At 49.5% G+C, this 17,755-nt stretch overlaps 1 protein-coding gene across 1 annotated transcript in view; it reads left to right on the forward strand.

Annotated features, from left to right (window-relative positions):
• LOC137299218 (integrin alpha-E-like) overlaps positions 1-17,755 on the forward strand; it is a 223,693-nt gene that overhangs the window by 155,638 nt on the left and 50,300 nt on the right. The window contains exons 23-25 of the mRNA XM_067967881.1: positions 2,970-3,071; positions 9,511-9,590; positions 17,556-17,636. Of these exons, the coding sequence (XP_067823982.1) occupies positions 2,970-3,071; positions 9,511-9,590; positions 17,556-17,636 (263 nt within the window). The remainder of the gene's footprint in view (positions 1-2,969; positions 3,072-9,510; positions 9,591-17,555; positions 17,637-17,755) is intronic.

Below are 17,755 nucleotides of genomic sequence, written 5' to 3' on the forward strand. Positions count from 1 at the left end.
CCAATCTGCCGGGACCTCTCCTGAGTCCAGGGAATTTTGGAAAACTATCACCAAAGCATCCACAATCCCTACTGCCACTTCCCTCAAGACCCTAGGATGGAAGCCATCAGGTCCAGGGGATTTATCCGCCTTGAGTCCCATTATTTTACTGAGTACCATCTCCTGAGTGATTTTAATCGTATTTAGCTCCTCCCCCCCGAGAGTCCCCTGTTTGTCCAGTGTTGGGATATTCTTAGTGTCCTCTACCGTAAAGACTGAAACAAAATATTTGTTCAGCATTTTTGCCATCTCCATGTTTCCCACCATTAATTTCCCGGTCTCATCCTCTAAGGGACCTATGTTTGCCTTAGCCACCCTTTTTCTTTTTATATAACTATAGAAACTCTTGCTATCTGTTTTTATATTTTTTGCTAATTTCTTTTCATAATCTAACTTCCCTTTCTTAATCAATCCTTTAGTTACTTTTTGCTGTCTTTTGAAGAATTCCCAATCTTCTATCCTCCCACTAAGTTTGGCTACCTTATATGTCCTTGTTTTTAGTCGGATACTATCCTTGATTTCTTTACTTAGCCACGGGTGGCTGTCATTTCTTTTACACCCTTTTTTCCTCAGTGGAATATATTTATTTTGAAAGTTGTAAAATAACTCCCTAAATGAACACCACTGCTCATGTACCGTCTTACCCTTTAATCTATTTTCCCAGTCCACTTTAATCAATTCCGCTCTCATACCATCATAGTCTCCTTTATTCAAGCTCAGTACGCTTGTTTGAGAATCAACCTTCTCACCCTCTAATTGGATATGGAATTCAACCATGTTGTGGTCGCTCGTTCCAAGGGGATCCTTAACTAGGACATTATTAATTAATCCTGACTCATTACACAGGACCAGGTCCAAGGTTGCCTGCCCCCTTGTAGGATCAGTTACATACTGCTCAAGAAATCCATCCCTGATGCACTCAATGAACTCGTCCTCAAGGCTGCTCTGCCCAATTTGATTTGTCCAGTTAATATGATAATTAAAATCCCCCATAATTATGGCTGTTCCCTTATTACATGCCCCGACTATCTCCTGATTAATACTTCTTCCAGCAGAGTTGCAACTATTAGGAGGCCTATATACTACGCCCACTAATGTTTTTTTTCCCTTATTATTCCTTATCTCCACCCAAACTGTTTCATTATCTTGATGCTTTGTCCCAATATCATTTCTCTGTATTACAGTGATTCCTTCCTTTATTAACATAGCCACCCCACCTCCCCTTCCTTCCTGCCTGTCCTTCCTGATTGTTAAATACCCTGGCATATTTAATTCCCAGTCGTTGTCACCCTGCAGCCATGTTTCTGTAATGGCCACAAGATCATACCCATACGTAGTTATTTGTGCCGTTAACTCGTCCATTTTATTACGAATGCTACGTGCATTCAGATAAAGAACTTTCAAATCTGTTTTGTGACGCTTAGTTCCTGCTTTTTCCTTTTTTAACACTTTACCTATTACTCCATACCTTCTGTCCCTTCCTGTTACGCTTTCCTCTCTCTCCCTGCTCAGGTTCCCAACCCCCTGCCACTTTAGTTTAAACCCTCCCCAACAGCACTAGCAAACACTCCTCCTAGGACAGCGGTCCCTGCCCTGCCCAGGTGCAGACCGTCCGGTTTGTACTGGTCCCACCTCCCCCAGAACCGTTTCCAGTGTCCCAGGAATTTGAATCCCTCCCCCTTGCACCATTCCTCTAGCCACGTATTCATTTGAAATATCCTCCTATTTCTACTCTGACTAGCACGTGGCACTGGCAGCAATCCTGAGATTACTACCTTTGAGGTCCTATTTTTTAATTTACCTCCTAACTCCCTATATTCTGCTTTTAGGACCCCATCCCCTTTTTTACCTATATCGTTGGTGCCTATGTGCACCACGACAGCTGGCTGTTCGCCCTCCCCCTCCAAAATGTTCTGTAGCCGCTCCGAGACATCCTTGATCCTTGCACCAGGGAGGCAACACACCATCCTGGAGTCTCGGTTGCGGCCGCAGAAACGCCTGTCTATTCCCCTTACAATTGAGTCCCCTATCACTATAGCTCTGCCACTCTTTTTCCTCCCAGCCTGTGCAGCAGAGCTACCCGTGGTGCCAGGAAGTTGGCTGCTGCTGCCTTCCCCTGATAAGTCATCCCCCCCAACAGCATCCAAAGTGGCATATCTGTTTGAGAGGGGGATGGACACAGGGGACCCCTGCACTACCTGCCTGCATCTCTTACTCTTCCTGGTGGTCACCCATTCACTTCCTGCCTGTATACCCTTTACCTGCGGTGTGACCAACTCGCTAAACGTGCTATCCACGAGTTTCTCTGCATCGCGGATGCTCCACAGTGAGTCCACCCGCAGCTCCAGCTCCGAGATACGATCGGTCAGTAGCTGCAGGTGGACACACTTCCCGCACACATGGTCGGCAGGGACACTGGTAGTGTCCATGACTTCCCACATCTTGCAGGAGGAGCATATCACGGGTGCGAGGTCTGCTGCCATGACTTGCCTTAGCTGAGTTACCCCTTTTAAATTACGTTGAAATTAGAAAATGTTAACTATACTAGGGACCTAGGTTCACTAAAAAAAAACACTATCTGCTATAAAACCTGCAGATCTTCCCTTTCTTATTACTTTACTTACAGTAAAATGGTAGAAATACTCACCTGAACCTACTCACCAATCAGCTGCCTCCCCTGTGCCGCGTCACTTTCTGACTGGTGACGTCACCCCGAACTGCCGCTGGTCTCAGAGTCTCGCTCTCAGAGTAAGCTCTGGTCTCGCTCTCTCCGCGCTGTTTTTATCCCCGCAATGTATTTGTACAGGATGTGAGCTGTTGGGAATGTGTCATTGTAGAATCGGCACTACTGAACACTGTCTGAGTTTTCAACACTTTGACCTTACCTGTGTTTTTGCGCCTAATCTGACTGTCTGTTATCAATGTTACAGCCTTCACAGCTCGCAGATATCAAGTGTACCGATCAAGTAACATCTTCCTTATCAGTCTTAAGCTGTGACATTGCCCACCCAGTGTTCAAGGGGACTTCACAAGTAAGTAGTGAGATCATTGTATGCACTTTCACATTTTCAAATTAAAATAAAAAACAGACATTTATCGCTCTTCACCTGAAACAAGCACATGTACATAGGCACTTCTCCCCTCCACATGTATGCACACATATATATAGACAGCCCTTCCATCCACATGTAAGTACACATATACATGGACATCCCTCTGTTCCATATGTATGCACCCCTCCCCTCCACATGTACATACACATGTAAATAGACACCCTCTCCTCCACATTTACACACACATGTACTTAGGCATCCCTCCCCTCCACATGTATGCACACATCCTTTCCCCACATGCACACACATAGTTGAACACACAGATATGTGCACACAACAACCACAAGGTGCATTTATAGAAACATAGAAAATAGGAGCAGGAGTAGGCCATTCTATGACTCGGCCCTTTGAGCCTGCTCCGCCATTCAATATGATCATGGCTGATCCTCTATCTTAATACCATATTCCCGCGCTCTCCCCATACCCCTTGATGCCTAGAAATCTATCTAGCGCCTTCTTAAATATATGTAACACCTTTAATGTAGGAAAATGTCCCACAGTGCTTCACAGAGGCATAATCAGAAATAAATAGATGCCGAGCCAAGGAGGCACTATTAGTAGAGCTGAAAAAATGCTTGGATGAAGAAGTGGGTTTTAAGAAGGGTTTTAAAGAAATAGAGAGGTGGAGAGGCAGAGGGGTTTAGGGAGGGAATTCCAGAACTTAGGGCCTAGACAGCTAAAGGCATGGCCGCCAATGGTGGAGTGAAGAGAGGGGGAGATGCACAATGGACCAGAGTCGGAGGAACGGAGAGTTTGGGAGGGGGTCTATTAGGCTAGAGGAGGTTACAGAAACAGGAGGGGTGAGGCCATGAAGTGGCTTCAACGCGAGGTCAAGAATCTTAAATTGGAGGTATTGGGAGTCCAGGAGCTAATGTAAGTCAGCAAGGCCAGGGGCGATACCTGATCGGGACGTTTTGCGAGATAGAATACGGGCATCGAAGTTTTGGATGAGCTCAAGTTTACGGAGGGTGGAGAACGGGAGGCGGCCAGGAGAGCATTGGAATAGTCGAGTCTAGAGGTAACAAAGGCATGGATGAGGATTTCAGCAGCAGAGGAGCGGAGGCGGGCGATATTACGGAGGTGGAAGCAGGCGGTCTTGGTGATAGAGAGGATATGTGGGGTTGGAAGCTCAGCTTAGGGTCAAATAGGATGCTGAGATTGCGAACAATCTGGTTCCGCCTCCGAATGGCCAGGGAGGGGGATGGAATCGGTGGCAAAGGAACGGAGTTTGTGGTGGAGGCCGAAGAACAATGGCTTTGGTCTTCCCAGTGTTTAACGGGAGGAAATTGTGACTCATTAGGGATTGGATGTTGGACAACACAGAAGCAGTGGAGGAGTCGAGAGAGGTGGTGGTGAGGTAGAGCTGGATGTCGTCAACGTACATGTGGAACCTGACGTCATGGGCTCGATTTTACCGTCGGGTTTCCTGTGGGTTTCCAGCGGGGGAGCCCCGAAAATCCCAATATCCAGTCACGTGACGGGAACCCGCCACGATCCCGCCCACTTCCGGGTTCCCCGATGACGTGCAGGGGTGCATGCGTGGCCCCCGCTGGTGGGAATCCCGCAGGCAATTAAAGCCAGCGGGATGCCACTTGAGGTTATTTATTTCGCTTGTTCAGGTCATTAACTGACCTGATTAAGGGACTGTGTGTGATTTTGGGGAAACATGGGACTGTTTCACACACTGGGGGAAACAGTCCTCGTTGAACTGGACGTGTTGCAGCTGTCAGCCTGTGGCAGCTGCAAACGTTCATTTGACAGGTGGGGGGGGAGACCCTCACCCATTGCAGGAGGCCGCTCTGTCACTTGGGACAAAGTGTGGCCTTCACCACCCCCCTCCGGACGGTCAAAGTCACCAACCTGCACACTCACCCCGGGGTCCGGAGACATGTGCCTACCTTGCGGACCCCCTCAGATGTACATATTGCGGATGGGGCCCGCCGTAGCTGCAGTCATGACCCCCTCGGAGGGCGAACAGCATCACCAGCCTCGCCATCCACGCCGTCCACCTCTGACACGTGGAGCTCCACAACAGAGTGCTGTGACACATCCACCTGTACAGCAGGAGGGAGGGCTACCGCAGAGAGAGACGCGTCGCAGAGGGCACTACCCTCGCCACAGGGTCCACAGACCGAGGCGCAGCTCCCCGGACCTCTCCGAGCAGCAGTGCACACGGAGGCGCAGATTCACTCGACATGTAGTCGTGGAGATCTGCAGGCTCTTTCATGCCGAGCTGCTCCTGGCTGGCCCCAGCACCATCTGCTTACCTGTCGCTGCCAAAGTCACCACTGCCCTCCACAACTTCTCCTCCGCATCCTTACAGGGTGCAGCCGGGTACACCGCCGATGTCTCTCAGTCGTCTGCGCGGAAGAGCCCTGCAAATACACCTGCACCTACTCTGCAGTAACACAATGGGTGGCATCAGTGGTGGGTCCTCATAGTGATACCCAGGAGCGGGCATTATTGGACACAACAGACAGGATTCGCGGAGACATGGCAGTGGTGGTGCCAATATAATGTGTGATGTTTGTTGCTCTGAAATTCAATATAGGTAACACCCATGGCAAACCCTCAGACACCCTTGTGCATCCCCTTCATGCTCACGACACGTTTGCCGTACGCTGCCTACTGCACATATGCGATGCATGCCCTGTGGCTGCAGCACAGGTGGTGGCAGGTTGGGTGAGGCTGGCCGTGAGAGAGATGCACGAGAGGGTGAGTATGGGATAGAGCCATGAGATTGTATGAGGATTGGGTTGCATGTTAGTGGCAGGTGAGTACTGGCGAGGTGAGTAGGTGGAGGTAAGATGAGAATGGGGTTTGAGTGGGTATGAGGGGTGATGTGACAGAGTAGTGTTGGCGGTGCCGAAGGAGATGTGGGGTGGGGGCAGTGTTGTGGCAGACGGAGTGTAGGGGAAAGACTACGTGTTCTCACTGTGGCTGACCTACTGAGGTCATTGGAGCGCCTCCTGCACTGTATGCAGGTGGGCGATATGTTGGTGGTGCAGGTGACCCCCTCTGCCACCTCGAGCCAGGCCTTCTTGGTGGCAGAGGCAGGCCGCTTCCTCCCGCCCGCCGGGTGGAAGAGCTCTGTCCACCCCCTCCTCCTCACCCCATCTGATGATACCTGGGGTGAGGCATCATTAAACTGGGAGCAGCCTTCCCCCTGGGCTGCTCCATGCTGTAATTTGTTCCATTGGTTGCAGCATCTGTCAGTGGAGGACTGCCCCTTTAACTAGAGAGCCTCCAGCTGACAGATCGTACTGCGCATGCGCAGCCCGCCCGATGCGCAGACCAGCAGCGCGGACCCCGGAGGAGCAGGTAAGTGATTCCAATTAGTGCATTGCCTGCTACAATCGCGCGGGCAACCCACTAATTTCACCGGGCGCGGAGGCCACGCACCCGAAACCCAACCCGCCGGAAACCCGCAGGCCTGCTAAAATCAGGCCCCATGTCTTTGATGAGGGGCAGCATGTAGCTGAGGAGGCGGAGTGAGCCAAGAATTGATCCCTGGGGGACTCTGGAAATAACACACCCCTATGTATAAGCATACATCCTTCCATATGTACGTACACAACACACACACACCCACACCCTTTCCCCATTTGTACACACACACACACACACACACACACACACACATAGATTACTGCACACCCTTATACATCCTTCCACATGTGTACTCACACACCCTTTCCCCACTTTTACACACACAGATTACTGCACATCCCTATACATCCTTGCTATTTAAGACCTGTTCAGCTGTGCGAGTTTAAGACCATGGGCTCGATTTTAGGGTCGGGTTACCTGCGGGTTTCCAGCGGGGGGGGCCCGAAAATCCCGATCTCCGGTCACGTGACCGGATCGCGACGAAATCCCGGCCACTTCCGGGTACCGCGCTGACGTGCGGGGCTGCGCGCGCAAGCCCCGCTGGTGGGAATCCCGCAGGCAATTAAAGCCAGCGGGGTTCCACTTGAGAGTACTTAACTTGCTCGTTGTGGTCAGTTAATGAGCTGAAGCAGCTGTCAAAAGAGGAAGTGTGGGATTTTAGGTTCAAGGCAGTGAGTTTCCCACACTGGGGGAAACAGTCTCCATCCAACCAGGCGTGTTGCAGCCAGCAGCCTGTGGCAGGTGCCAAGGTGCGCTCCACGGGGGAGAGCCCTCACCCGCGCAGGAGGCCACTGCGTCACATAGGGCAACCCCTGCCCTCCACCACCCCCCGCCAAGCCAGAGGACAGACCGACACGAGACCGCAGCCCCAGTCCGAGGAACCACACACCTACCCTGCACAACCCCTCAGACCAACACCTGCCAGTTGGGTGGTGTGTGGACACCCTCGGAGGACGAAGATCATGACCAGCACCAGCAGCCTCGCAGTCCACGCCGTCCGCCGCAGAGACGTGGATCCCCCCAACACGGTGTTGTTGCACGCCCACCTGCACAGCAGGAGGGAGGGCTACCGCAGAGAGAGACGCGTCGCAGAGGGCACTACCCTCGCCACAGGGTCCACAGACCGAGGCGCAGCTCCCCGGACCTCTCCGAGCAGCAGTGCACAGGGAGGCGCAGATTCGCTCGACATGTAGTCGTGGAGATCTGCAGCGTCTTTCATGCCGAGCTGCTCCTGGCTGGCCCCAGCACCAACTGCTTACCTGTCGCTGGCAAAGTCACCACTGCCCTCCACACCTTCTCCTCCGCATCCTTCCAGGGTGCAGCCGGCTACACCGCCGATGTCTCTCAGTCGTCTGCGCGGACGAGCCCTGCAAATACACCTGCACCTACTCTGCAGTAACACGATGGGTGGCATCAGTGGTGGGTCCTCATAGTGATACCCAGGAGCGGGCATTATTGGACACAACGGACAGGATTCGCGGAGACATGGCAGTGGTGGTGTCAATATAATGTGTGCTGTTTGTTGCTCTGAAATTCAATATGGGTAACACCCATGACAAACCCTCAGACACCCTTGTGCACCCCCTTCATGCTGACGAGACGTTTGCCTTACGCTGCCTACTGCACATATGTGATGCATGCCCTGTGGCTGCAGCACAGGTGGTGGCAGGTTGAGTGAGGCTGGCCGTGAGGGAGATGCACGAGAGGGTGAGTATGGGATGGAGCAATGAGATTGTATGAGGAGTGGGTTGCGTGTTAGTGGCAGGGTGAGTACTGGCGAGGTGAGTAGGTGGAGGTAAGATGAGGACGGGGTGTGAGTGGGTATGAAGGGTGATGTGACAGAATAGTGTTGGCGGTGCCGAAGGAGATTTGGGGTGGGGGCAGTGTTGTGGCAGACGGAGTGTAGGGGAAAGACTTCGTGTTCTCACTGTGGCGGACCTACTGCGGTCATTGCAGCGCCTCCTGCACTGTATGCAGGTGGGCCATATGTTGGTGGCGCAGGTGACCCCCTCTGCCACCTCGAGCCAGGCCTTCTTGGTGGCAGAGGCAGGCCGCTTCCTCCCGCCCGCCGGGGGGAAGATCTGTGTCCTCCCCCTCCTCCTCACCCCATCTGATGATAGCTGGGGTGAGGCATCATTAAACTGGGAGCAGCCTTCCCCCTGGGCTGCTCCATGCTGCAATTTGTCCCATTGGTTGCAGCATCTGTTAGTGGAGGACTGCCCCTTTAACTAGAGAGCCTCCAGCTGACAGATCGTACTGCGCATGCGCAGCCCGACCGACGCGCAGGCCAGCGCCGTGGACCCCGGAGGAGCAGGTAATTGATTCCGATTAGTGTGTTGCCTGCTACGATCGCGTGGGCAACCCACTAGTTTCGCCGTCCGCGTTTTCGACGCTCCCGGAGGACCACCCGCTGGGAACCCGCAGGCCTGCTAAATTCGAGCCCCATATGTTGGCTGGAGCATGAAGTTCCAATATAGCAGTGTCCCTTTAAATCAGCCTTGCACACTGATCATAGAATCATGGAAAGGTTATGATTTAGGTCATAATCTCCCATACTGCCAGCATTCGCTAGGTGTGCGTGTGCAAATGCCTTTACCAATGTGGCGTCCTGCGTACGTCACACCATTTTCGGGGCTTAGAAGTCTGCATAGCGCCTACACAACGGGCGCTATGTGGCCCCAATTTAGCCCCCATTAGCTTTTGGGACTGGCTATATGCACTGCAGACTTCTCCCTGGTGCTGTATCTTACTTTCCTATTTATATAGTTCCCAGTGCCACCCAGCCACTTTCTGTTACGCTTTTTGATGCTTTATAAACACTGGCTAGAGGCTGTCTCCCCCAATATCGTTTCAGATTCAGGTCTGATTTAATGGCAATATACTTCCCTTTAAACAGTGTTTATAATTACTACTTTCACTAGATTTATTGCAGCTTTTTTCTTACTCTGATAACCTTTTTTTGCGACAGGCAGAATTTTCTATTTCATGGGACCTTGGGACAGCCCCATATAAGGAGGAATTTGCAAGCATCAATATCAATGTCAGCAAGTAAGTAGGGAATCAAACAGTAATTGTTTTACATTTTAATAGAATGTTGAAAGTCTTTAAATGTTATCTTGAATATTTTACTATTCAACATCACAGCAACTCTAACCAGATTTAGAAAACAAGAATTTTTAGAAACATTTCCTCTAGTTCTGTGGTTAACTCAGCCATTGATGCTGCAACTTGTCACAAACTTGATCAAAAGGTTTCTGAAAATGAACTGTGTCTCCCATGTCAGCAGTGCCTTTGAAAAACTCCGGCAGATTATTAAAACCTCCCTTTCCTGAATCCATGCTGACTAACAAGTTGTGATTTTTTTTACTTGTTCTCGGGATGAGGGCATCGCTGGCAAGGCCAACATTTATTGCTCACTCCTAGTTGCCCTGAGAAGGTTGGTGGTGGGCCTTCTCCTTGAACCGCTGCAGTCCTTGTGTTGAGAGTGCTCCCACGATGGTGTTAGGTAGGAAATTTTGCTGTATATACAAGTCAGAAAGATGTGTAACTTGAAGGTGATTGTGTGTGACCTAGAGGTGATGGTGTTCACACGAACTTGCTAGTTTCAATCATAATGCATTAAGGGACAGTCAGCATGGACTCAGGAAATCATTAAAATGCCTTTAGATCAACAAGTCAGATGTTTCTTTGATAGATAAATAGGAATAAGGAAAATAATGATGAACAATGCAACTGCGTTGATGGATGGAAGATGCAGTTCAGTGTGGCTGAGTGGTATTATCTTCTGCTCCAAGTACAAATTCCACCCCCTCGCTACCATTTCCATCCTCCTCTCCGGCTACTGTCTCAGGTTGAACCAGACTGTTCGCAACCTTGGTGTGCTGTTTGACTCTAGATGAACCTCTGATCCCATTTCCTCTCCATCATTAAGCCCGCCTACTTGCACCTCCGTAACATCGCACACCTCCAACCCTACCTCAGCTCATCTGCTGCTGAAACCCTTATCCATGTCTTTGTTACCTCCAGACTCGACTATTCCAATGCGATAATGCGTCTCGGGAAGGATCGAGGGGCTTGGGGGGAGTATAATGAGGATTGAAGGGCATTGGGGAGGGCTGTCATGGGGTTTGTGGCAAGGCTCGGGGGATCAAGGGGCACGGGCGGATCGCGGGGCTTGGGGAGAGCGATCGGTGATAGGAAGGGGATAGCGTCAGCCAGCAACGGCCCATGAGGGCGGGGCTACAGAGGAAGGAGCTTGGGGGTCGATGCCTGGAGGTCGGGGATCGATGCTTGGAGGTCGGGGGTGGGGTGAGGGAGGTTGGGGGCCGGGGTGGGGGGTGGGACCCAAGAGCAGCAGTGCTTTCAGTAACTTACTTTTTTTTTGCAGGCAATCTTTAGGGCTGGATTCCCTGAGTTTAACCCACGATGGCACTCACTGCCTTGTGGCAAACCAATGTTGCAGCAGGGACCTGAAGCAGGCATTAGGCCCCTTAATTTGCATATGGTAAAGGACGCTGCTTGTTTGTCCAAGCCCATTATGGCAGGTGGCTACGCAACCCAATTTCTAGGCCGATAAGTTTAATATTACAGGGAATAATTCATAGAATCATAGAAGTTTACAACATGGAAACAGGCCCTTCGGCCCAACATGTCCATGTCGCCCAGTTTATACCACTAAGCTAGTCCCAATTGCCTGCACTTGGTCCATATCCCTCTATACCCATCTTACCCATGTAACTGTCCAAATGCTTTTTAAAAGACAAAATTGTACCCGCCTCTACTACTGCCTCTGGCAGCTCGTTCCAGACACTCACCACCCTTTGAGTGAAAAAATTGCCCCTCTGGACCCTTTTGTATCTCTCCCCTCTCACCTTAAATCTATGCCCCCTCGTTATAGACTCCCCTACCTTTGGGAAAAGATTTTGACTATCTACCTTATCTATGCCCCTCATTATTTTATAGACTTCTATAAGATCACCCCTATGTTATGTTACTGGACTAGTAATCCAGAGGCCTGGACTAATAATCCCATGACAGAATGATTGAATTAGTATCGGTGTCTGTCAATATTAGAAAAAAGTGATTTAAAAAAAATAAAATGATATGCTTGTTATATTTATGTTGTGAGATTCTATTTATTTTTGTATTGGTGATTCAGTGTTGCTGTGTCTTTGCTGGAGTGTTATTTTAGGGTTGGTGAGCCAGGCTGGAGTGACAAACAGTGCAGGAGGTGGTGGTGGGATTTCAGGAGAGGCTGTTTGATGGGTAGAGAAGGGAGAGGTGGACGGAACATGTTCCAAACCTGTACACAGCCTGAGGATTCTAATGACATTGTGTGCACAGGTCACTGCACATAGAATCGTCGTATTTAAGCACAGGAGGCCCTCAGTCATTGTGCCTGTGCTGGTTCTGTTTTTTCTACTTCAGCCCTTTACTTGTATGCTTTTATAGTCTTCCTATTCAAATATTCATCCAATTACCTATTAAATTATGTTATAGTCTTTGCCTCAATAGCTGCTTGTGGTAAACCATTCCGTGTTGTAACGAATTTCATATGTAATGCCAGACAATCACCTGCAATGGCTTCTCTTTGTACTCCCGCACCGTTACCTCTGGAGTCCCCCAAGGATCTATCCTTGGCTCCCTCCTAATTCTCATCTACATGCTGCCCCTCGATGACATCATCCGAAAATGCAACATCATGTTCCACATATGCGCTGACAACACCCAGCTCCACCTCACCTCCACCTCTCTCAACCCCTCCACTGCCTCTGATTTGTCACTCTGCTTGTCCAACATCCAGTACAGGATGAGCAAAAATTTCCTCCCACTAAATATTGGGAAGACCGAAGCCATTGTCTTCAGCCCCCACCACAAACTCCGTTCGCTAGCCACCGATTCTATCTCTCTCCCTGGCCACTGTCTGAGGCTGAACCAGACTGTTTGCAACCTTGGCGTCCTATTTGACCCTGAGATGAGCTTCCGACCACATATCGGCTCCGTCACCAAGCCCGCCTACTTCCACCTTCGTAACATTGCCCATCTCCGCCCCTGCCTCAGCTCATTTGCTGCTGAAATTTGTCTTTGTTAACTCTAGATTTGACTATTCATGTTCGCTTGGCCGGCCTCCCATCTTCCACTCTGCATAAATTTGAGCTCATCCAAAACCCTACTGTCCGTATCCTAACTCTCACTATGCCCCGTTCAACCATCATCCATCATCCTTGCTCCCAGTCTTGGAACACCTCAATTTTAAAATTCTCATCCTTGTTTTCAAATCCCTCTTTGACCTCACCTCTCCCTATCTCTGAAACCTTCTCCAGCTCTACAACCTTCCGAGATCTCTGCGCTCCTCCAACTTTTGCCTCTTGTGCATCCCCAATTTTAATCGCTTCACCATGCCTTCAACTGCCTGGACCCTAAGCTCTGGAATTCCCTCTCTAAACCTCTCCTCCTCTCTACCTCTCTACCCTCCTTTAAGGCACTCCTTAAAACCTACCCCTTTGACCCACCTGTCCTAATTTCTCCTTATGTGGCTTAGTGTCAAATTTTGTTTGATAATCACTCCTGTGAAGTGCCTTGGGATATTTTACTACGTTAAGGACGTTATATAAATGCAAGTTGTTGTGCAGAAAAATTTGCTCCAACTTCCCCCTTCATTCTTCTAGTGACAATGCTCAGTCCATTCCCTCTTGATACCAATTCACCAACCAGTGGAAACAATCTTTCACCCTCTCAAAATCTTTCATAATTTTGAAAACCTCTTATAAATCTCCCACTAATCATCTATGTTCAATTAGGAAAAAACACATTTTTGAGCCTTTCTTCATAACTATCTAACCTCTCATTCCTGGTATCAACTCATGAATCTTCACTGCACCCTTTCTCATATTCTTCCTATAACTGGGTGCCCAGAATTACATAGAATTTACAGCACAGAAACAGGCCATTTAGCCCAACAGGTCTATGCCGGTGTTTATGCTCCATTTAAGCCTCCTCCCACTTCATCTAACCCTATCAGCATATCCTTCTATTCCTTTCTCCCTCATGTACATATCTAGCTTTGCCTTAAATGCATCGATGCTATTTGCTTCAACCGCTCCTTGTGGTAGGGAATTCCACATTCTGAAAATCCATATATGGAACGTTCATTGCATTCTCTTTATTTATACACATCTGTTTCCTCAATAACATTCAATTTAATTAGTCAAGGACCTTTCCTTTATAGATCTTGTTGACTGGTCCTGATTAGCCTGTGGTCTTCTAAGTTTTCTCTAATTTATGAAGTCTAGAAGTTTACACACAACCGAGATAAGAGTAATTGGCCTATCATTTCTGAAGTTATCCGTTTCCTTTTCCTCAGCAGGCGTGTATCATTTACTGCTCTCCAGTACTTTGGTCCAATTTCTGTTTCCAAAAATTATCAAAGATTCTGCTTGTACCTCTGCAATCTTTTTTTTTATTCATTCATGGGATGTGGGCGATGCTGGCAAGGCCAGCATTTATTGCCCATCCTTAATTGCCATTGAAAAGGTGGTGGTGAGCCGCCTTCTTGAACCGCTGCAGTCCGTGTGGTGAAGGTTCTCCCACAGTGCTGTTAGGAAGGGAGTTCTAGGATTTTGACCCAGCGACGATGAAGGAACGGCGATATATTTCCAAGTCGGGATGGTGTGTGACTTGGAGGGGAACGTGCAGGTGGTGTTGTTCCCATGTGCCTGCTGCCCTTGTCCTTCTAGATGGTAGAGGTCGCGGGTTTGGGAGGTGCTGTCGAAGAAGTTTTGGCGAGTTGCTGCAGTGCATCCTGTGGATGGTACACACTGCAGCCACGGTGTGCCGGTGGTGAAGGGAGTGAATGTCTAACGTGGTGGATGGGGTGCCAATCAAGCAGGCTGCTTTGTCCTGGATGGTGTCGAGCTTCGTGAGTGTTGTTGGAGCTGCACTCATCCAGGCAAGTGGAGAGTATTCCATCACACTCCTGACTTGTGCCTTGTAGATGGTGGAAAGGCTTTGGGGAGTCAGGAGGTGAGTCACTCGCCACAGAATACCCAGCCTCTGACCTGCTCGTGTAGCCGCAGTATTTATATGGCTGGTCCAGTTAAGTTTCTGGTCAATGGTGACCCCCCAGGAAGTTGATGGTGGGGGATTCGGCGATGGTAATGCCGTTGAATATCAAGGGGAGGTGGTTAGACTCTGTCTTGTTGGAGATGGTCATTGCCTGGCACTTGTCTGGCGCGAATATTACTTGCCACTTATGAGCCCAAGCTTGGATGTTGTCCAGGTCTTGCTGCATGCGGGCTCGGACTGCTTCATTATTTGAGGGGTTGCGAATGGAACTGAACACTGTGCAATCATAAGCGAACATCCCCATTTCTGACCTTATAATGGAGGGAAGGTCATTGATGAAGCAGCTGAAGATGGTTGGGCCTAGGACACTGCCCTGAGGAACTCCTGCAGCAATGTCCTGGGGCTGAGATGATTGGCCTCCAACAACCATTACCATCTTCCTTTGTGCTAGTTATGACTCCAGCCACTGGAGAGTTTTCCCCCTGATTCCCATTGACTTCAATTTTATTAGAGCTCCTTGCTGCCACACTCGGTCAAATGCTGCCTTGATGTCAAGGGCAGTCACTCTCACCTCATTTTTGGAATTCAGCTCTTTTGTCCATGTTTGGACCAAGGCTGCAATGAGGTCTGGAGCCGAGTAGTCCTGGCGGAACCCAAACTGAGCATCGGTGAGCAGGTTATTGGTGAGTAAGTGCCGCTTGATAGCACTGTCGACGACACCTTCCATCACTTTGCTTATGATTGAGAGTAGACTGATGGGGTGGTAATCGGCCGGATTGGATTTGTCCTGCTTTTTGTGGACAGGACATACCTGGGCAATTTTCCACATTGTCGGGTAGATGCCAGTGTTGTAGCTGTACTGGAACAGTTTGGCTAGAGGTGCAGCTAGTTCTGGAGCACAAGTCTTCAGCACTACAGCGGGATGTTGTCGAGGCCCATAGCCTTTGCTGTATCCAGTGCACTCAGCCGTTTCTTGATATCACGTGGAGTGAATCGAATTGGCTGAAGACTGGCTTCTGTGATGGTGGGGATATCGGAAGGAGGCCGAGATAGATCATCTACTTGGCACTTCTGGCTGAAGATGGTTGCAAACGCTTCAGCCTTGTCTTTTACACTCACGTGCTGGACTCCGCCATCATTGAGGATGGGGATGTTTACAGAGCCTCCTCCTCCGTTAGTTGTTTAATTGTCCACCACCATTCACGACTGGATGTGGCAGGACTGCAGAGCTTTGATCTGATCCGTTGGTTGTGGAATCGCTTAGCTCTGTCTATAGCATGTTGCTTCCGCTGTTTAGCATGCATGTAGTCCTGAGTTGTAGCTTCACTAGGTTGGCACCTCATTTTTAGGCACGCCTGGTACTGCTCCTGGCATGCTCTTCCATGCTCCTCATTGAACCAAAGTTGATCCCCTGGCTTGTTGGTAATGGTAGAGTGAGGAATATGCCGGGCCATGAGGTTACAGATTGTGCTGGAATACAATACCGCTGCTGCTGATGGCCCACAGCACCTCATGGATGCCCAGTTTTGAGCTGCTGGATGTGTTCTGAATCTATCCCATTTAGCATGGTGGTAGTGCCACACAACACGTTGGATGGTGTCCTCAATGCGAAGACGGGACTTCGTCTCCACGAGGACTGTGCGGTGGTCACTCCTACCAATACTGTCATGGACAGATGCATTTGCGACAGGTAGATTGGTGAGGAAGAGGTCAAGTCAGTTTTTCCCTCGTATTGGTTCGCTCACTACCTGCCGCAGGCCCAGTCTGGCAGCTATGTCTTTCAGGACTCGGCCAGCTTGGTCAGTAGTGGTGCTACCGAGCCACTCTTGGTGATGGACATTGAAGTCCCCCACCCAGAGTACATTCTGTGCCCTTGCTACTCTCAGTGCTTCCTCCAAGTGGTGCTCAACATGGAGGAGGACTGATTCATCAGCTGAGGGAGGACGGTAGGTGGTAATCAGCAGGAGGTTTCCTTGCCCATGTTTGACCTGATGCCATGAGATTTCATGGGGTCAAGAGTCAATGTTGAGGACTCCCAGGGCCACTCCCTCCTGACTGTATATCACTGTACCGCTACCTCTGGTCAGTCTGTCCTGCCGGTGGGACAGGACATACCCAGGGATGGTGATGGAAGAGTCTGGGACGTTGGCTGAAAGGTATGGATTCTGTGAGTGTGGCTATGTCAGGCTGTTGCTTGACTAGTCTGTGGGACAGCTCTCCCAATTTTGGCACAAGTCCCCAGATGTTAGTGAGGAAGACTTTGCAGGGTCGACTGGGCTTGGTTTGCCTTTGTCGTGTCCGATGCCGGGTGGTCCGTCCGGTTTTACTCTTACGACTTCTTTTAGCGAGATTTTACGACTGAGTGGCTTGCTCGGCCATTTCAGAGGGCAATTAAGAATCAACCACATTGCTGTGGGTCTGAAGTCACATATAGGCCAGACCGGGCAAGGATGGCAGGTTTCCTTCCCTAAAGGACATTAGTGAACCAGATGGGTTTTTTACGACAATCCGGTAGTTTCATGACCACGGACTGCAGCGGTTCAAGAAGGCAGCTCGCCACCACCTTCTCAAGGGCAATTAGGGATGGGCAATAAAATGCTGGCCTTGCCAGCAACGTCCACATCCCATGAATGAATTAAAAAAAACATTACTGATACTAGTATTTTAATTCCAGATTTTATTTAATTAATTGAATTTAAATTCCCCAGCTGCCGTGGCAGGATTTGAACTCATGATTCCAGATTATTAGTCCAGGCCTCTGGATTACTAGTCCAGTAACATAACCACTATGCTAGCATACCCGATTGAATCTCTTTTCTAGCTTCCTTCAGTAATCTGGGGTGCACACTTTCTGGACTGGTGACTTCTATTTTTACTTCCATTAATCTTTTTTAGTGCAATATCCCTTTCAGACATTGATTCAGCTGCAGATCTTCTATTCCTTTACAGCAAGAATGGAGTTCAAGTCCCTGTTCATGCCACCCACAATATTCCCGTGAAGCATGGCCTGAATGTGTTCCTGACGTCGGAGTAAGTGGCATTAAGAACTAATCTTTACCTTTCTGCTTTCGTAATGTTATTGTTTTTGTGTTTTTATGGACAGGATAGCTCCACGAGTTCCTTTTGTGCTTTTCTTGTGTGTGCAATGA

Source organism: Heptranchias perlo, chromosome 28 (assembly GCF_035084215.1).
Source record: "Heptranchias perlo isolate sHepPer1 chromosome 28, sHepPer1.hap1, whole genome shotgun sequence".
NCBI classification, from domain to species: domain Eukaryota; kingdom Metazoa; phylum Chordata; class Chondrichthyes; order Hexanchiformes; family Hexanchidae; genus Heptranchias; species Heptranchias perlo.